The sequence below is a fragment of the Artemia franciscana genome, chromosome 14 (assembly GCF_032884065.1).
Source record: "Artemia franciscana chromosome 14, ASM3288406v1, whole genome shotgun sequence".
Lineage (NCBI taxonomy): Eukaryota > Metazoa > Arthropoda > Branchiopoda > Anostraca > Artemiidae > Artemia > Artemia franciscana.
The window spans coordinates 8,025,434-8,040,322 of record NC_088876.1 but is presented as its reverse complement, the minus strand read 5'-3'; the positions used below and the strand labels follow the sequence as shown (position 1 = coordinate 8,040,322).

Sequence of the window (14,889 nt, the reverse complement as noted above, 5' to 3'; positions counted from 1 at the left end):
TTTTTTTGGAAAGTAAGAATTCAGTTTTGTAAGTGCAATTAGTGAAATTTGAAAATCTGCATTATGAATTTCATACAAGTTTTGTATATACCAACAAATTTTTGATTTTATAGCCCAGGATTTTATATCGGAACATTATTTCATGAGCAAAGATTTCAAAATGAGCAGACATGGTTAGTAGCCTATACTTTATAAAGGTAAGTTAATACACATATACCAATAAATATACTAGAATATGGAGAGTTAGTTGTTGGAAAAAAACATTATGTTGTATTTCATTCCCTTAAGGCTGTGTTACCCTGAACTTGCACTTGATTTTCAGGTGGGCCTATGCGTTTGTACACAATAAGTGTCACAGATAATTTTGAAAGAATTCATTCATGACAAAGCTCCCCCCCCCTATTTTGGACTGATATAACCTTAAGTAGGATAGTTATTAATGGTTTTTATTGCTTGAATCATAGTCTAGGTCTATTTTGGGTAAATAGGCTGTTTTGCTGTTCATATTAGCCTATTGACTTACAAATAAAGTGAACATACCCCTTGATGCCTTTTTATGATCTTTCCAAATATAATAATTACTTTTGCCATAAATTATTTTTAACCTCATCCCTATAGGCTATAGGCAATCCCAATTTTGGGAGTATATTTTCACAGCAGGGGGAGGGGATAAAGTTTATTTCTGATACTAATAAGATCTAAGTTTAAATTTCCTCCTAATTGTGCAAATATATACCCTGAACTGGTATATATGTATGTATGTATGTATATATTTATTTCCCATCAAAAGAAACAGATAGAATATAAGATAAAAAAAAGCCAAAAACACACTACAAAAGAAAACATAAACACAAGAAAAATAAAGAACAAATGGATATCAAACAGTTTGTGGTAACAAACTGTAGTAAGGAGCGACCCGGCTCAATAGTAACCAAAACTCTAAAAAATTGAATGTTGATATCAATAGCTACATCAAAAGAATTGCATTTTGATGCTAATTTTAAATATATAAGTTTCATCAAGTTTAGTTATACCCATCAAAAGTTATGAGCCTGAGAAAATTTGCCTTATTTAGGAAAATAGGGGGAAACACCCCCTAAAAGTCATAGGATCTTAACAAAAATGACACCATCAGATTCAGCATATCAGAGAACCCTACTGTTGAAGTTTCAAGCTCCTATCTACAAAAATGTGGAATTTTGTATTTTTTGCCAGAAGACAAATCATGGGTGCATGTTTATTTGTTTTTTGTTTTTTTTTTTCCCAGGGGTCATCATATCGACCAAGTGGTCCTAGAATGTCGCAAGAGGGCTCATTCTAACAGAAATGAAAAGTTCTAGTGCCCTTTTTAAGTGACCAAAAAAATTGGAGGGCATCTAGGCCCCCTTCCATGCTCATTTTTTTCCCAAAGTCAACGGATCAAAATTTTGAGATAGCCTTTTTGTTCAGCATAGTCAAAAACCATAATAACTATGTCTTTGGGGATGACTTACTCCCCCACAATCCCTGGGGGAGGGGCTGCAAGTTATAAACTTTGACCAGTGTTTACATATAGTAATGGTTACTGGGAAGTGTACAGACGTTTTCAGGGGGATTTTATTTTGTTTGGGGGTGGGGCTGAGGAGAGGGGGCTATGTTGGAGGATCTTTCCTAGGAGGAATCTGTCATGGGGGAAGAAAAATTCAATGAAAAGGGCGCAGGATTCTCTAGCATTACTATAAGAAAACAATGAAAAATAAACATGAAAACGTTTTTTCAAATGAAAGGAAGAAGTAGCATTGAAACTTAAAACAAACAGAGATTATTACACATATGAGGGGTTCTAAAAATACTTTAGCATAAAGAGCAAGGTATTTAGAAGGAGATAAATACCTTGCTCTTTATGCTAAAGTATTTTTAGTAATTTCAACTATTTATTCTACGGCCTTTCTGATTCAGGGGTCATTCTTAAAGAATTGGGACAAAACTTACAATTTAGTGTAAAGAGCAAGGTATTAACAAGGGTACAAACCCCCTCATATACATAATAAAAATATAAGGTTATGAAAGTTTGTTATGTAAGTTAAATTCTTAAGTTACATATATTTTTTACTAATAAAAACGTTCGTTAAAAATTAAAAGTTCTATTTGCCTTTTTAAGTAACTGAAAAATTGGAGGGCAACTAGGCCTCCTTCTCCACCCCTTATTTCTCAAAATCATCTGATCAAAACTAAGAGAAAGCCATTTAGCCAAAAAAAGAATCAATATACAAATTTCATTTTAATAATTTATGTGCAGAGAGCCAAAACCAAACATGCATTAATTCAAAAACGTTCAGAAATTAAATAAAAAAAACTAATTTTTTTAGCTGAAAGTAAGGAGCAACATTAAAACTTAAAACAAACAGAAATTACTCCGTATATGAAATGGGTTGTCCCCTCTGCAATCCCTCGCTCTTTATGCTAAAGTTTGACTCTTTGCCACAATTCTACTTTTTAAAACAATTAAAAGCTTTAGCGTAAAGAGCGAGGGATTGCAGAGGGGACAACCCATTTCATATACAGAGTAATTTCTGTTTGTTTTAAGTTTTAATGTCGCTCCTTACTTTCAGCTAAAAAAATTAGTTTTTTTTTTTATTTATCTAACTACAAAAAACAAAACCTATTGCCTCAAAATAATTACCCAAGGATGAGTAACAATATTACAGTTATATCTGGTGATCTGGGCTATTATTGCTTCATTAGGGTCAATAATCCCATACCAACTTGTCACAATACAGTTACTTGTCCATGGTGGAAGCCATAAGAGGTATTTTGCACATTTATAATATGTAGACTGCAATTCTTTCTTATCTTTCTTTTGGAATATCCTCCAAAAGGGACCTAAATACAGATAATGGGATAGTGCCATTGCATTATACAGATGAGCCAAAATCCGCCAATCAAACTGACACTTATAAACTACAACACAGCTATATGCTAAAGAGATCTGTTTCTGCAGATGACTCTGCAAAAGATGACAAGTTTCAAGCATAGACCAATCAATAGGGATCCCTAAATAAACTATGTGTTCAGCAAGCCAAACAGTAGCACCACCCAGCCTAACATCAACAGCAAACCCTTGCTTAGCATTAAACAACAACACATCTGATTTCTTTTCATTAAACTGAAGCCCTATTTTTCCATATTCTACTTGAAACTGGATGAAATATAGGGGGAGGGGGACAAAATTCAGTTGCAGCAAAAGTGATTATTATGTTTAGGAAGAGCATAAAAAAGACATCAAGTGGTAGGCTATGTTCACTTTATTTTTAAGTCAATAATATGAACAGCAAAACATTTACCTTATTTTTTTAAAATAAATATTGTTGACTTGACTTACTTGACTTAATGCTCTTGCTCAGCAGGGTTGCCAGCATAGAGGGAACTGGTTCCGTCAGTCTTCTCCAAATAGCCTTGTCTAGGCTAAGGATGGGCCTCATTTGGGTTAATGTTGCAATTGAGCAGGCATTGGTTTATTACATCAGCCCATTTAGTGCATGGCCTTCCTTGAGGGTGTTTCCAGCCATTTTCCAGGGGATTGAAGTACAAGATGATCCTTGCAGGGGTACTTAGCAGGAGATAGAGTAGGTGGCCATACCACCTTAGAGAGTGGGCTTCTACTTGGGTAGAGAGGTTTGTCAGTTTGAAGGTCTTCAGGATCTCAGTATTGTGGATCTTCTCATACCATTTGAAGCCTTTTTCTTGGTGGCTGTGTCTAGCCTGAACAGCATTGACCCTTCTTAGCTGTGTCTGGGTTATCAGCCATGTCTCAGATGAGTACAGCATGATGCTTGAGACTAGTGGATGATTCTCTTTTTTTCACATGATTCAGATCTTTCTGGATGTTAAGTAATAAACATATGTATTGAAAATATCTGACCTTTAATAATAATAATAATAATAATAATTTATTTCTTACCCACTTACAAAAGGGAAAAAGTGGAGTACAAGGAGAAAAACAAAGAACTACAAAGAACACAAAAAAAACAAAAACAAATAACACAAATATAAGAAAAAAAAATTAACAATTTAGCAAAAGAGGCAGATAAGATGATTGTTAGGACCAAGACAGATTGGCACTTCATCAATTAAATTTGAACTTAGTTTTTCTACTGAAAGAACAATATCCATTGCCTGATATTTACTAATTAACCTTTGGTTCCAAAATGATCATGGTAAATAAAGTAGGAACTTTAAATACCAATAGTAATCCGTCTTGACCCTCTTTACATCACCTTTATTCAAAAGCATAAAAAAAAAAACAGCACAAAATAACACAGAATGGTCACAGAAACTTGAGCACAGCTTTGTAAGTGCTTGTTGCCGGAAATGTCCACAATTTCCAACAATTTTAGAATACCCCAATTTAAGCTTAAATTGAATATCCCTAATCATCTGAAAACAAAAAGAGCTTAAAGAATTGCAAACAGAAATCCCAAGCCATCGAAAAAAAGTAACTTTTCATCGAAAAAAAAGTAAAGAAATGCAATCCAAAGGATTAGACAAACTAACCCCATTAAATATACGAAATTCACATTTATCTACATTTAGCAATAATCCAATTCTTGCAAATCCATCAGCAACAGATCAGACAGAACGTGCTAAACCGGTCTCAGTTTGGCTAATAAGAAGCAAGTCGTCAGCATAAGCTAAGTATGATACGTCTGTGAATCCTGTAAAACAAGAACTACATATACGAGACAAAATATTTTCAATAGAAACATTAAAGATATGAGGAGAGAGAACCTTCAAAACTTCAACTTCAAACCAAAGTTCAAAACCAGAATCACAGACACATTCACACCAAGCTGACTAAGAGCATACCAAGCCTGAGCATGGCAAACACTATCGAATGCTCTAGATATATCAAGGGTGCAAAAATAAAGACTGTAATTATTCCGAGTGGCTTCCTTAATAAGCTGTGCTAAAACACGATGAGCATGTTGACAGCTCAGACCTGACTGGAACCCAAACTGGTTAGCCTCATAATTAACAAATTCACTGATATGTGGGAGTAGAACATACTCAAATAATTTACTTAGAGTACAGGCGATGGTAATTGGCCTGTACGACACAAACTTAGATCTTTTCCTTTCTTTAATATAGTAGTAACACTTCCACATAAAAATGAATCAGGAACAATAGACCTTGAAAGGCATATCTGAAATAATAACTGAAGATGCAACAGGAGTTCGGCTTACCTCAGATCAAGATGAGTAGCACAAATACCATCAAGGTCACAAGACTTTGACTTTAACCATCAAAGAGATTTCACAATATTAGCTTTATCAACAGGCATAATATGTCTTTGGCTCACACTATTAGGAAGAACCTTTGCCACTAAAGCAGTAAAACGGCTATGAACATCATAATTAATAGCAGAAAAGATACACGTTTAATCCAGTTCCAAAAAGTATAATGTTTAATCCACGACAGTCTTGGAATAATATCACTAGAAGAAGATTCTTCGAGTTTCGGCACATTCAGAACATTTTGCCACTGTTTACCATTTGTCGGAAATTCAGCGCCTGAAAACCAAACTGCACAAAGATGACGCTTATAAACTGATTTTGTTCTCTGCTTGATGCTAAAAACTTGACCACTTGAAGGTCTACCACAAGCAATCCACATTTTCAACCAAAACCTGGCTTGGTTCTTCACTTTCTTAAGTTCCAGATCACACTTCCAAAAGGTCTTATGGGTGTTAAGTCCTTTGTGAATTTAAATAACGAATTTTGATCATATGTCTTTAAGGAGGAGACCTTGCATTTTAATAATAGGCAACTCGCATAGCTTCTAGCCCTTGCACCAGGAGCTAGGGATTGTGAACCCTGGAGGCATAGTTATTTAACCTTTGAACTGTTTTAAATAAATTGCTCATCTCAAAATTATCGATTGGACTTATATGGGAAAAAAGAGGAGGGAGTGGAAGCCCTTTGATTGTTTTTAACTCATAAAAGGTACACTGGAACTTTCGATTTTCAATCCAAAGAGCCCCACCAATTTTTTTGAGGGGTAATTTTTTTATTTTGATCAAATGCATGTGGGGTAAAAATGGCGCTTAAGAGGTACAACCTGATTGTTCTCTGATTACCTTTGATTATTCAAAATTTAACTTGAAATTTCAATTTCCAATCGAATGATCCTTCTTCCAAGTTTATATCACCATCTCTTCTATAAAAATCTTAAATGTTAACGATGGGTAACTTCCAATAACAGCCCATGCCCTCAACACTGTAGGGATTTTTTTAATCATGTTTGTGAATCATTTTTTATTATTTAATTGGGAATTGAAAGTTTTAGTACCCTTGTTAAAAGTCAAAAGTGATTAGAGGGAAACCATCACCCCCACCCCCGGAAAAACACTTCCCTGTGAAGAATCTTCCCCCAAAAAATATCCCTTGCAGTTGGTTGGTGAGCGCTGAGATCTTTTGGCATTAAAGTCCATCCTTTGAGGTATCTCCCTCTCTCACTAGCCACAAAATAATCAGAGGACCCCCTTGAAGAAGATTAAGTACCTCTTCAAATTTTGTAATTTGTCCATTGCTTAAAGATAGTGTTTGTTATTGGTAAACGTAAAACATATTTCACTGGAGTTTTCTGAACGGGGGGGGGGGTCTGGAGGAGAACCACAAAAAATAGTGCATTCCTAGTGTTACTAATCCTGCACCTTGAATTCTGTTCTGAGGACTTTTTCGTGGAATTTAGAAAGTAGCCTACCATGAAATTAAGGTTTTTGGAATCATAAACGACAAGCTTTCCTAATATCACCAAGGTCACATTTTGAATTTTGTGCAAGGAAATTTTTATGGCTTTTAGAAAGTGCTTCTAGCATTGGAATATTTTGACGATTTTTGTTGACATTAATACGATACCGATGTACAATAACTAGAAAAACTTTTTTGAATTTTGAAAGATCAAGAGTTTAACTAAGTTAATAAAATTTTGAGAGACTTTCAGAATTTGATATTTGAGCGAACTCATGACTGTTTCACTAACATAGCCCTTAAGATGTTAAACACTTTTCGTCCAGAATGTTCTTGTCTTTTGGTAGCAGTCTATAGTTTGTAAACCGAATTTTAGTCAGCATTTAGGTATATAGCTGCTCTGTGTTCTCCTTAGATACTAAAAGATAGTAAATCTTGGATTAATTTGTTATATGCTTACATCCGTTTTTTGTATTTTTAGGTCGAAATATAAAAGGATTTTGAGAAAGAATGGATATTGACCTGAATAACAAGAAGTATCAAAAACTCCTAAAAAAATATGCTCCTACCCATAGCCTAAATGAGTCACCTCAAAGTAATGCTCCAGCAGCTAGTATGTACAAATCTCAGCCTGAACAAACAGGCAATAAAACTCGCCTACATAGTCCAGGTGTTCAGAAGAAAAAAAGAAGAGTTGACCAACAAAAATCTACAAAAACTGGATTTTTGGATACAAACATTCCACCAAATGAAGATTCTTTAGTAAATCATGAAAATGAAGAAGCTCTTGTTGAGCTTTCCAGTTATAGCAGCTCTTCCACCAATGATGGCACTGAATATATTGAGGAACATCCAGAAAACAGTTTGAGTGAAAGTCACATTGAGCATCCAAATGCACCCAATATGGAATCGACTCCAACTACTGAAAATAACAAGAAAATGAAATTTAAAGAAAATAAAGATTCAAAAGGCAAAAGACTAGATGTAGGAACAAGATTCGTTCAATCACCTAAAATGTCTGACCGGCCTATACCAAAAACTGTTGAAAAATTAACTTCACAATTAAATTTTTCAGTTTTTCCAAATAAGGCTTTGTTATACATACCAAAGTATTGTTCATTTGCTCTAAAAGGGAGGGTTAGACTCACGGTTTTGAAAGGTGATGTCGAAATTATGGGTGCTGTTTGCAAAGCATCCGATAAATCTTACGAAATATATTCACCAAGAGGCTATAGTCTGGTAGTGGTCAACTGTCTGGGCTCAATTAGTGATTTTGATTTTGCAACTTTTTTGCGTAATAAAAATGTTGATATGGATAAAACTGTCGATGTTAATGAAGTTCTTCTTTTTCTTGAGAAAATTGATAATAAAATCGTAAAGTTTTTTGATGAGCACGTGACTGAAAATTTGCTTAGGAATGATGTGACCCTTGAAAGTAACTTATCTGGGGAAGAGGTCAAATCACATAAAGAGTTGAGTCGACAGTTACAATGTAATGTTATAACTAAGAATTATTACTTGAGAGCACGTTATTATGAAGGGAATCACGAATGGAGAGACATTGTTGGAAGCATCACAGAACTAAGCAACAGTAGTCATTGTAAGTAATGTTGAATTTTCGTTAAAACAAGATATTTATTTTTGATATAATCACAAGTATGTAGTCAAATTTGGTTGTGCAACCGTTTTATTTAGTCCTTTCTCCCTTTCCTTTTTAGTCTATTTTATTGACTCTGATTTGGCTTGACAGTTGTTTTTTTCTAATGCAGGCTATTTACTGATTCTTCTCTCGAACGTAAAATTATGTTTCTTCTGATTCTTCCTTCGTCAAAGAGAGCTGATTTCCCTCTCTGTTTCTTTGTTCTTGTCTATCTCTCCATTTTCTCTTTCTCTCCATCTTTCACTCTCTATATCTCTCTCTTTCTCTCTCTCCCTGCTTCTCTCGCTTTGCCTCTCACTAATTCTCGGGTATTTCTTGTTCTTTATGTGTTCTCTGAGGCCTAGTTTTTCTTTGACTAATAATAATTAAAAGAGCCTTTAGATACTTTTATTTTTGGAAAGCTGTTTTATGTCATGTCTGTGAAGCTTTTATTTAATCCTAGATTTTCTCCATTTTTACTCTGATTCCGACTCTTCCATATTCTAAGTCTAAAATCCTGGCTCCTGTATTTCAGTAATACCTATTGTGGAATCTTTTCCTATTTTTTTTTCAAGTGAGACACTTATTTCTTATTAAGTAAACAACATGGCCATTTTGAAGGGGCAAATACTGGGATTACAGCCTGATTAATGCCCCTATGTGTTATCTATAATGTCACTACGTTCTATGTGTAATAACCTGCATTTTTAATGTAAAAGTTTAAAATTAAAATTAAAGTTCGTTTCTGTTGATCGTTTTTGTTAGACAAACTACGATTTAATTTATGAAGGAAAATATAGAAATATAAAACTATGTTGTCAAACTTTGAAATAAAAGACAGTGAATAGAACAAATTAAAAAAGCTTGAATATTTTGGTTTTACAATATGCAAACCATAACTAATAAAAACTAAAATAAATCATTAAAGTGTGCAAGAAATGATATACAGAGAAAATGATAAAAATGGCAGAAATGAAGAGATCCTATTTGAAGACACTTATGGGGCTTGACATTTTAGCTCCGGTTGCAGTTTGTTTACATTCGTAGATTGTTATTTCCTTCCAATTACTGTTAAGATAATCAAATAAAATTTGTTTTACTCCCCTTCCCCATTCTTTCATCGTCGAAAAAAATCGAAAAGCAGGTCGCATTTCACAAAGGAACAGAAGTATAGTAATTTTTTTACAAAAAAAATCTTACTTACACCCAAACAGGTACATACGCTGGGAATTATAAGGCCCAGATCCGGCGGCAATACTCCCAACTCAAAAGCCTTAATTATAGATGTCTTTACTTTTTTTCTGTGTCTTTACTTAATTATAGATGTAATTACATATAGTATGTCTTTACTTAATTATAATTTTACTTAATAAATAAAGATATAATTTTAAATCTGAAATATAATTTTACTAAATAAATAAAGACATAGTATGTCTTTACTTAATAAATATAAATTTACGTATGTCTTTACTTAATTATAATTTACTTAATATTAATTACATATAGTATGTCTTTACTTAATTATAGATGTAAGTAAAGACATATAGATGTCTTTACTTTTTTTCTGTGTCTTTACTTAATTATAGATGTAATTACATATAGTATGTCTTTACTTAATTATAATTTTACTTAATAAATAAAGATATAATTTTAAATCTTAAATATAATTTTACTAAATAAATAAAGACATAGTATGTCTTTACTTAATAAATATAAATTTACGTATGTCTTTACTTAATTATAATTTACTTAATATTAATTACATATAGTATGTCTTTACTTAATTATAGATGTAAGTAAAGACATATAGATGTCTTTACTTTTTTTCTGTGTCTTTACTTAATTATAGATGTAATTACATATAGTATGTCTTTACTTAATTATAATTTTACTTAATAAATAAAGATATAATTTTAAATCTTAAATATAATTTTACTAAATAAATAAAGACATAGTATGTCTTTACTTAATAAATATAAATTTACGTATGTCTTTACTTAATTATAATTTACTTAATATTAATTACATATAGTATGTCTTTACTTAATTATAGATGTCTTTACTTCTTTTTTTTATTGCATTCATAAATTTCACAACTGCATTCATAACGTTATCTCAGAGTTTTTATTGAATGAAGCAAACTAAAACGATGCATGAAAGACGTTTCAAGGATGAAAGGGCTGATCACTTTGCATTTTTCAAGCTATGTATGGCTGTAATTATTCAATAGCAATGGAATATCAAATATAATCCAAAATGAACCAGGGTCAGAACGTTTAAGACATAGTAATGATGTAATTAATATTCTCTCACCTTTTCCTGACTGTCAAAACTTCATTTTGTCAGTTATACGATTGTTGGGTCTCTAATTTCAGTTATTAGAGCAAGTAAAAAATACATTAAGGGTGCTGGGAGGTGGGAAACAAATATGCCTGAAATCGCGACCTATATAAATCGTTTTGTCACATCAGAAAATGTCACTTCTCAGAAAAAAATATCTTGTCATTTCCGAGAATATACATAAACATACACAATTATTGCTTGCTTAAAGATATAACTTAAATTGACACTGATGTGGAAACAGTGGTTGGGATATGATTGAATTTTAGCGAAAGGAAAAATTTCTAACTAATCGATTTTCCAGGTCGTGTCGCCCTTTGTGGGGGTAAAGGTGTTGGCAAATCAACATTACTAAAGTACCTTGTCAACAGTTTACTTCAGTACAACAACGAAGTTCTTATTATAGATGTGGACCCTGGCCAGTCGGAATTCACTTTACCGACATGTTTGTCAGTGTTGTCAACAAAGGAACCAATTTTTGGCCCAAATTATACTCACTTGACTAAACCAGAAAAATGCATCTATTTGGGAATGATCGATGTGGCAAAGTGTATGAGAAATTACATAAATGCTGTTGCGCAACTTATAAGATGGTTTGTGAAACAGAAACAGTATGTAGGGAAACCTTGTATTATCAACACGATGGGTTTCAATTCTGGTAATTATGTTTCTGGTTACTCCGGATCAAAAAAAGGATTTCTAATACTTAAAATTTTGTTGTTGATTGATATTAAATAATGACAAAAATTATTTTATTGGGCCTGACTTGGAAATAATGTGCAAAAAATGAGATTTAATTATTATTTAAGATTATTTAAGATTTTATTTAAGATTATTTTTTTTATTTATTTTTTATTTAAGATTATTACTTAAGATTTTATTTAAGATTATTTAAGATTATTATTTAAGAGATTTAATTATTATTTAATTATTAATTAGATTTAATTATTATCAATACGATGGGTTTCAATTCTGGTAATTATGTTTCTGGTTACTCCGGATCAAAAACAGGATTTTTTAATATTTGATTTTTTGGTGTTGACTGATATTAAATAATGACAAAAATTATTTTAATGGGCCTGACTTGGAAATAATGTGTAAAAAATGAGATTTAAAAAATTGTCTAAAGTTCAACTCGCTTCTAGCATTGGTGAAATTTATTAAAGAGAATATTTTCTGTCAAATATAACAGAGCATGTTCTAATGCAAATGTGATAATTTAATTAAGTGTATTAAATTTAAAACAATCTAATTTAATTACAAGACCAAATTGGAAGTAAGAACACTCGTCTAACTGAAAGGCCGAATGCATTTTCTTTAAATCAGAACTTTTCAAGTTGTAGTTGATAAGGATTGTGCTATGTGTGAAGGGCAGTGTATTTTGCGCAAACAGATTTGGACTGGAAGTTTTAGTGTTTGATAGTACTAGAATATTAGAAGAAGGTGAAGAAATATCTTATAAGAGACGTCAGTTATTTGCTATATTAATGGATTATAGAGACTGAAATCAAAAAGAAAAATACATCAAAATGGTTTGAAACTAAAATCTGTGAAATCACTGGCGGCAATAGGGGAGGGGTATTTGTTTTTCAAGATCTTTTTGTCCCTCCCCTAGATTTTGGAAGACATCCTTTTTTGTTTCTTGATTAAAAATGTTCTTTTTGTATATTTGGTGAAATATATATAAAAATAACAAAATTTTATTTGACCAAATATATTTTCGTCCCTCTCCTAAACGTACGTGAATCGGCCCCATTGACTTAAATTAAAAGTATTTAAAAAATTGCCACATTGACAGGAAGAAATGACAGCCCTGCTTAGATTTCTGATACGTAACAAAAAATAAATATTTTTATTTTTGATAAAATAAAACAAAAAAAGTGATATAAAACATGATATAAAACAAAACGTGATATAAACGTGATATAAAACAAAAAAAGATATATCACATTCTCATTATTTGACAATAGAATGGTTTGTATGCTTTTTATTCTTTTTTGTTCTTTTTGATCGACAGCGTTTTATGAGGTAGCATTTTATTCTTTATAAATTCAGATGAATTCAAGTCTGCTAAAATGATGGGGTATAGTTGTTCAATACGGATTTATCCTGGTATGAAGCAATCCAAATTTTCTTTGTTGTTTGTGAGTTCCTTTAGCTGAAAAATAGCATAGCGATGTAATTAGTGACGCTAAACAATGACAAATATAAAATGTTTACTGAAAAATGGTGACGTAAATGTCGCTTCTTGCTTTAAAATCTTTTAAAAACATGACGTCTGTATATTGATTAAAAAAAAGTTTCTTCAACAAAAAGTAAAGAGCAACATTAAAACTTAAAACAAACATAAATTATTAAGTATATGAAGGGTTTCGCCTGCTGCTGAACACCTCACTCTTTACGCCAAAGTTTTTTTAGTAGTTTTGAAAAAGCTTCTTATTGTTCTAATGGAAGGATTCATGGGTTTCAGGAGTCATTACTGAAGAATTTGGACAAAATTCGAACTTTAGTAAAGAGTGAGGCTTTGAGAAGGGGGTAATACCCTTCATATTCGTAATAATTCTGATCGTTCTTAAATAATCCCAGAAAATCTGGCCCCGCCTCGACGGAAAAATACCCTCCCCATGGAAACGTTCGGTAGACACTTCAATCTCGGTGAAAATTTAACCAGGACAATTAGCCTTAACAACTCCAAGCGTAAAATTGCGACGAAAAAGAGAAACCAAGACATATAAAAAGAATTTTGTATATGAATTCTTATGAATTGCCCCAGTGTATCATTCCCCTGACAAGGTCATCCCCTGGAAACTTCCCTCTCCATGGAAAATTCCCCCGTGGAAAAATCCTAGCAGAAATTCGTCCCCTCCTCCCCACCCTAAAATGTATGCATGGTTCCGAAAAACAAACACTATATGTAAACAATGGACAAATTTTATAAGTTTAAGACCTTTCCCCTGGGGCTGTGGAGGTCATGTTTATTGGGCTTTTCAACTATGATGAACGAAATGGTTATCTTGAAATTTTGATCGGATAATTTCAGGGAAAAAAGGGGTGGGGAGTGGGTCTAGTTGCCCACCAGTCTTTGTGGTCGCTTAAAAAGAGCACTAGAACTTTTAGCTTTCGTTCAAATAAGCCCCCTCATAAAATTCTAGGACCGGGACCAAATACAAAATTCTACATTTTTGCAGATAGAAGCTTGAAACCTCGACAGTAGGGTTTACTGATGTGCTGAATCAGTAAGTTATGATGTGCTGAAGTTAGTGGATAAGACTAAACTTAATTAAGCTTATATATTTGAAATCAGCATAATAAACCGATTCTTTTGATATGTCAAAAGTATCGTTACAGGTGGGTCGCTCCTTACTTACAGTTCGTTACCATGAACTGTTTGATCTGGGCTAGTTGTTTTTTTTTTAATTCAAAGTGAAATAAAACAAAAAATACTTCAATTATCATCACTGCAGCTTTGGCGATTAATGGCGTTATATGGTAATTTTGGTAGATATAGATCTGCTAAACCTATGCAATATCTACGAATTGATACTAACCTTTTTTTTCTTCTTTTTTGGAAAATCGTTTACTAACAAATAAAAATTCAAAAAGGGATAAGTCCTTTTATTAGAAGGTGAAACAGATCACATATACAGTAACCGTCATCAGCAGATGAACTAAAGTGTTACAATTAAAACAAAGCATATTTATGAAAAAAAATTATAACTATTTCTGGGTCACAAATAGTTTCCGGTTCATTGGCTGAGAGGGTTCATACCAAGTCTTGATTTGTAATTTGTTTCTTAGTATTGCCTTAACGTAGAAAATACCTACGTCAAAAAATCGAATCGTTTCTATCCCAATAGTGACCCCTTGCCTCCTTTGAAGTAAGTATACTTTGTAAACTCAACTTTTCAACTAAGATTAGTCATTTCAACTTTCTATCTTCATCTTAAGAAAAACAAAGAAAATCTAGAAAATAATATTGGCAGAGAAATATCAAAGGTCACAGCTAAATGTATGAAGACCTTATTACCTTGTTTACTTTATTACCTAATTACTAAATGTATGATAGTCTTATTACCTTCAAGCGAGCAGTTAAGGGTCATTACAGAAATATTGTTTAGGTTTGAATATCGTGCGGTTCTCCTCTTTTAGGTCTTTGTCTTTTCTTTTGTTTTTTTTTCTTTT

General features: G+C 32.5%; 1 protein-coding gene across 1 annotated transcript in view; it reads left to right on the top strand.

Annotated features, from left to right (window-relative positions):
• The first annotated feature begins 97 nt into the window (after positions 1–97).
• Positions 98–14,889, top strand: part of LOC136035272 (polynucleotide 5'-hydroxyl-kinase NOL9-like) — a 36,883-nt gene continuing 22,091 nt past the window's right edge. The window contains exons 1-3 of the mRNA XM_065716948.1: positions 98–197; positions 7,210–8,328; positions 11,012–11,365. Of these exons, the coding sequence (XP_065573020.1) occupies positions 7,239–8,328; positions 11,012–11,365 (1,444 nt within the window). The 5' untranslated portion in view covers positions 98–197; positions 7,210–7,238. The remainder of the gene's footprint in view (positions 198–7,209; positions 8,329–11,011; positions 11,366–14,889) is intronic.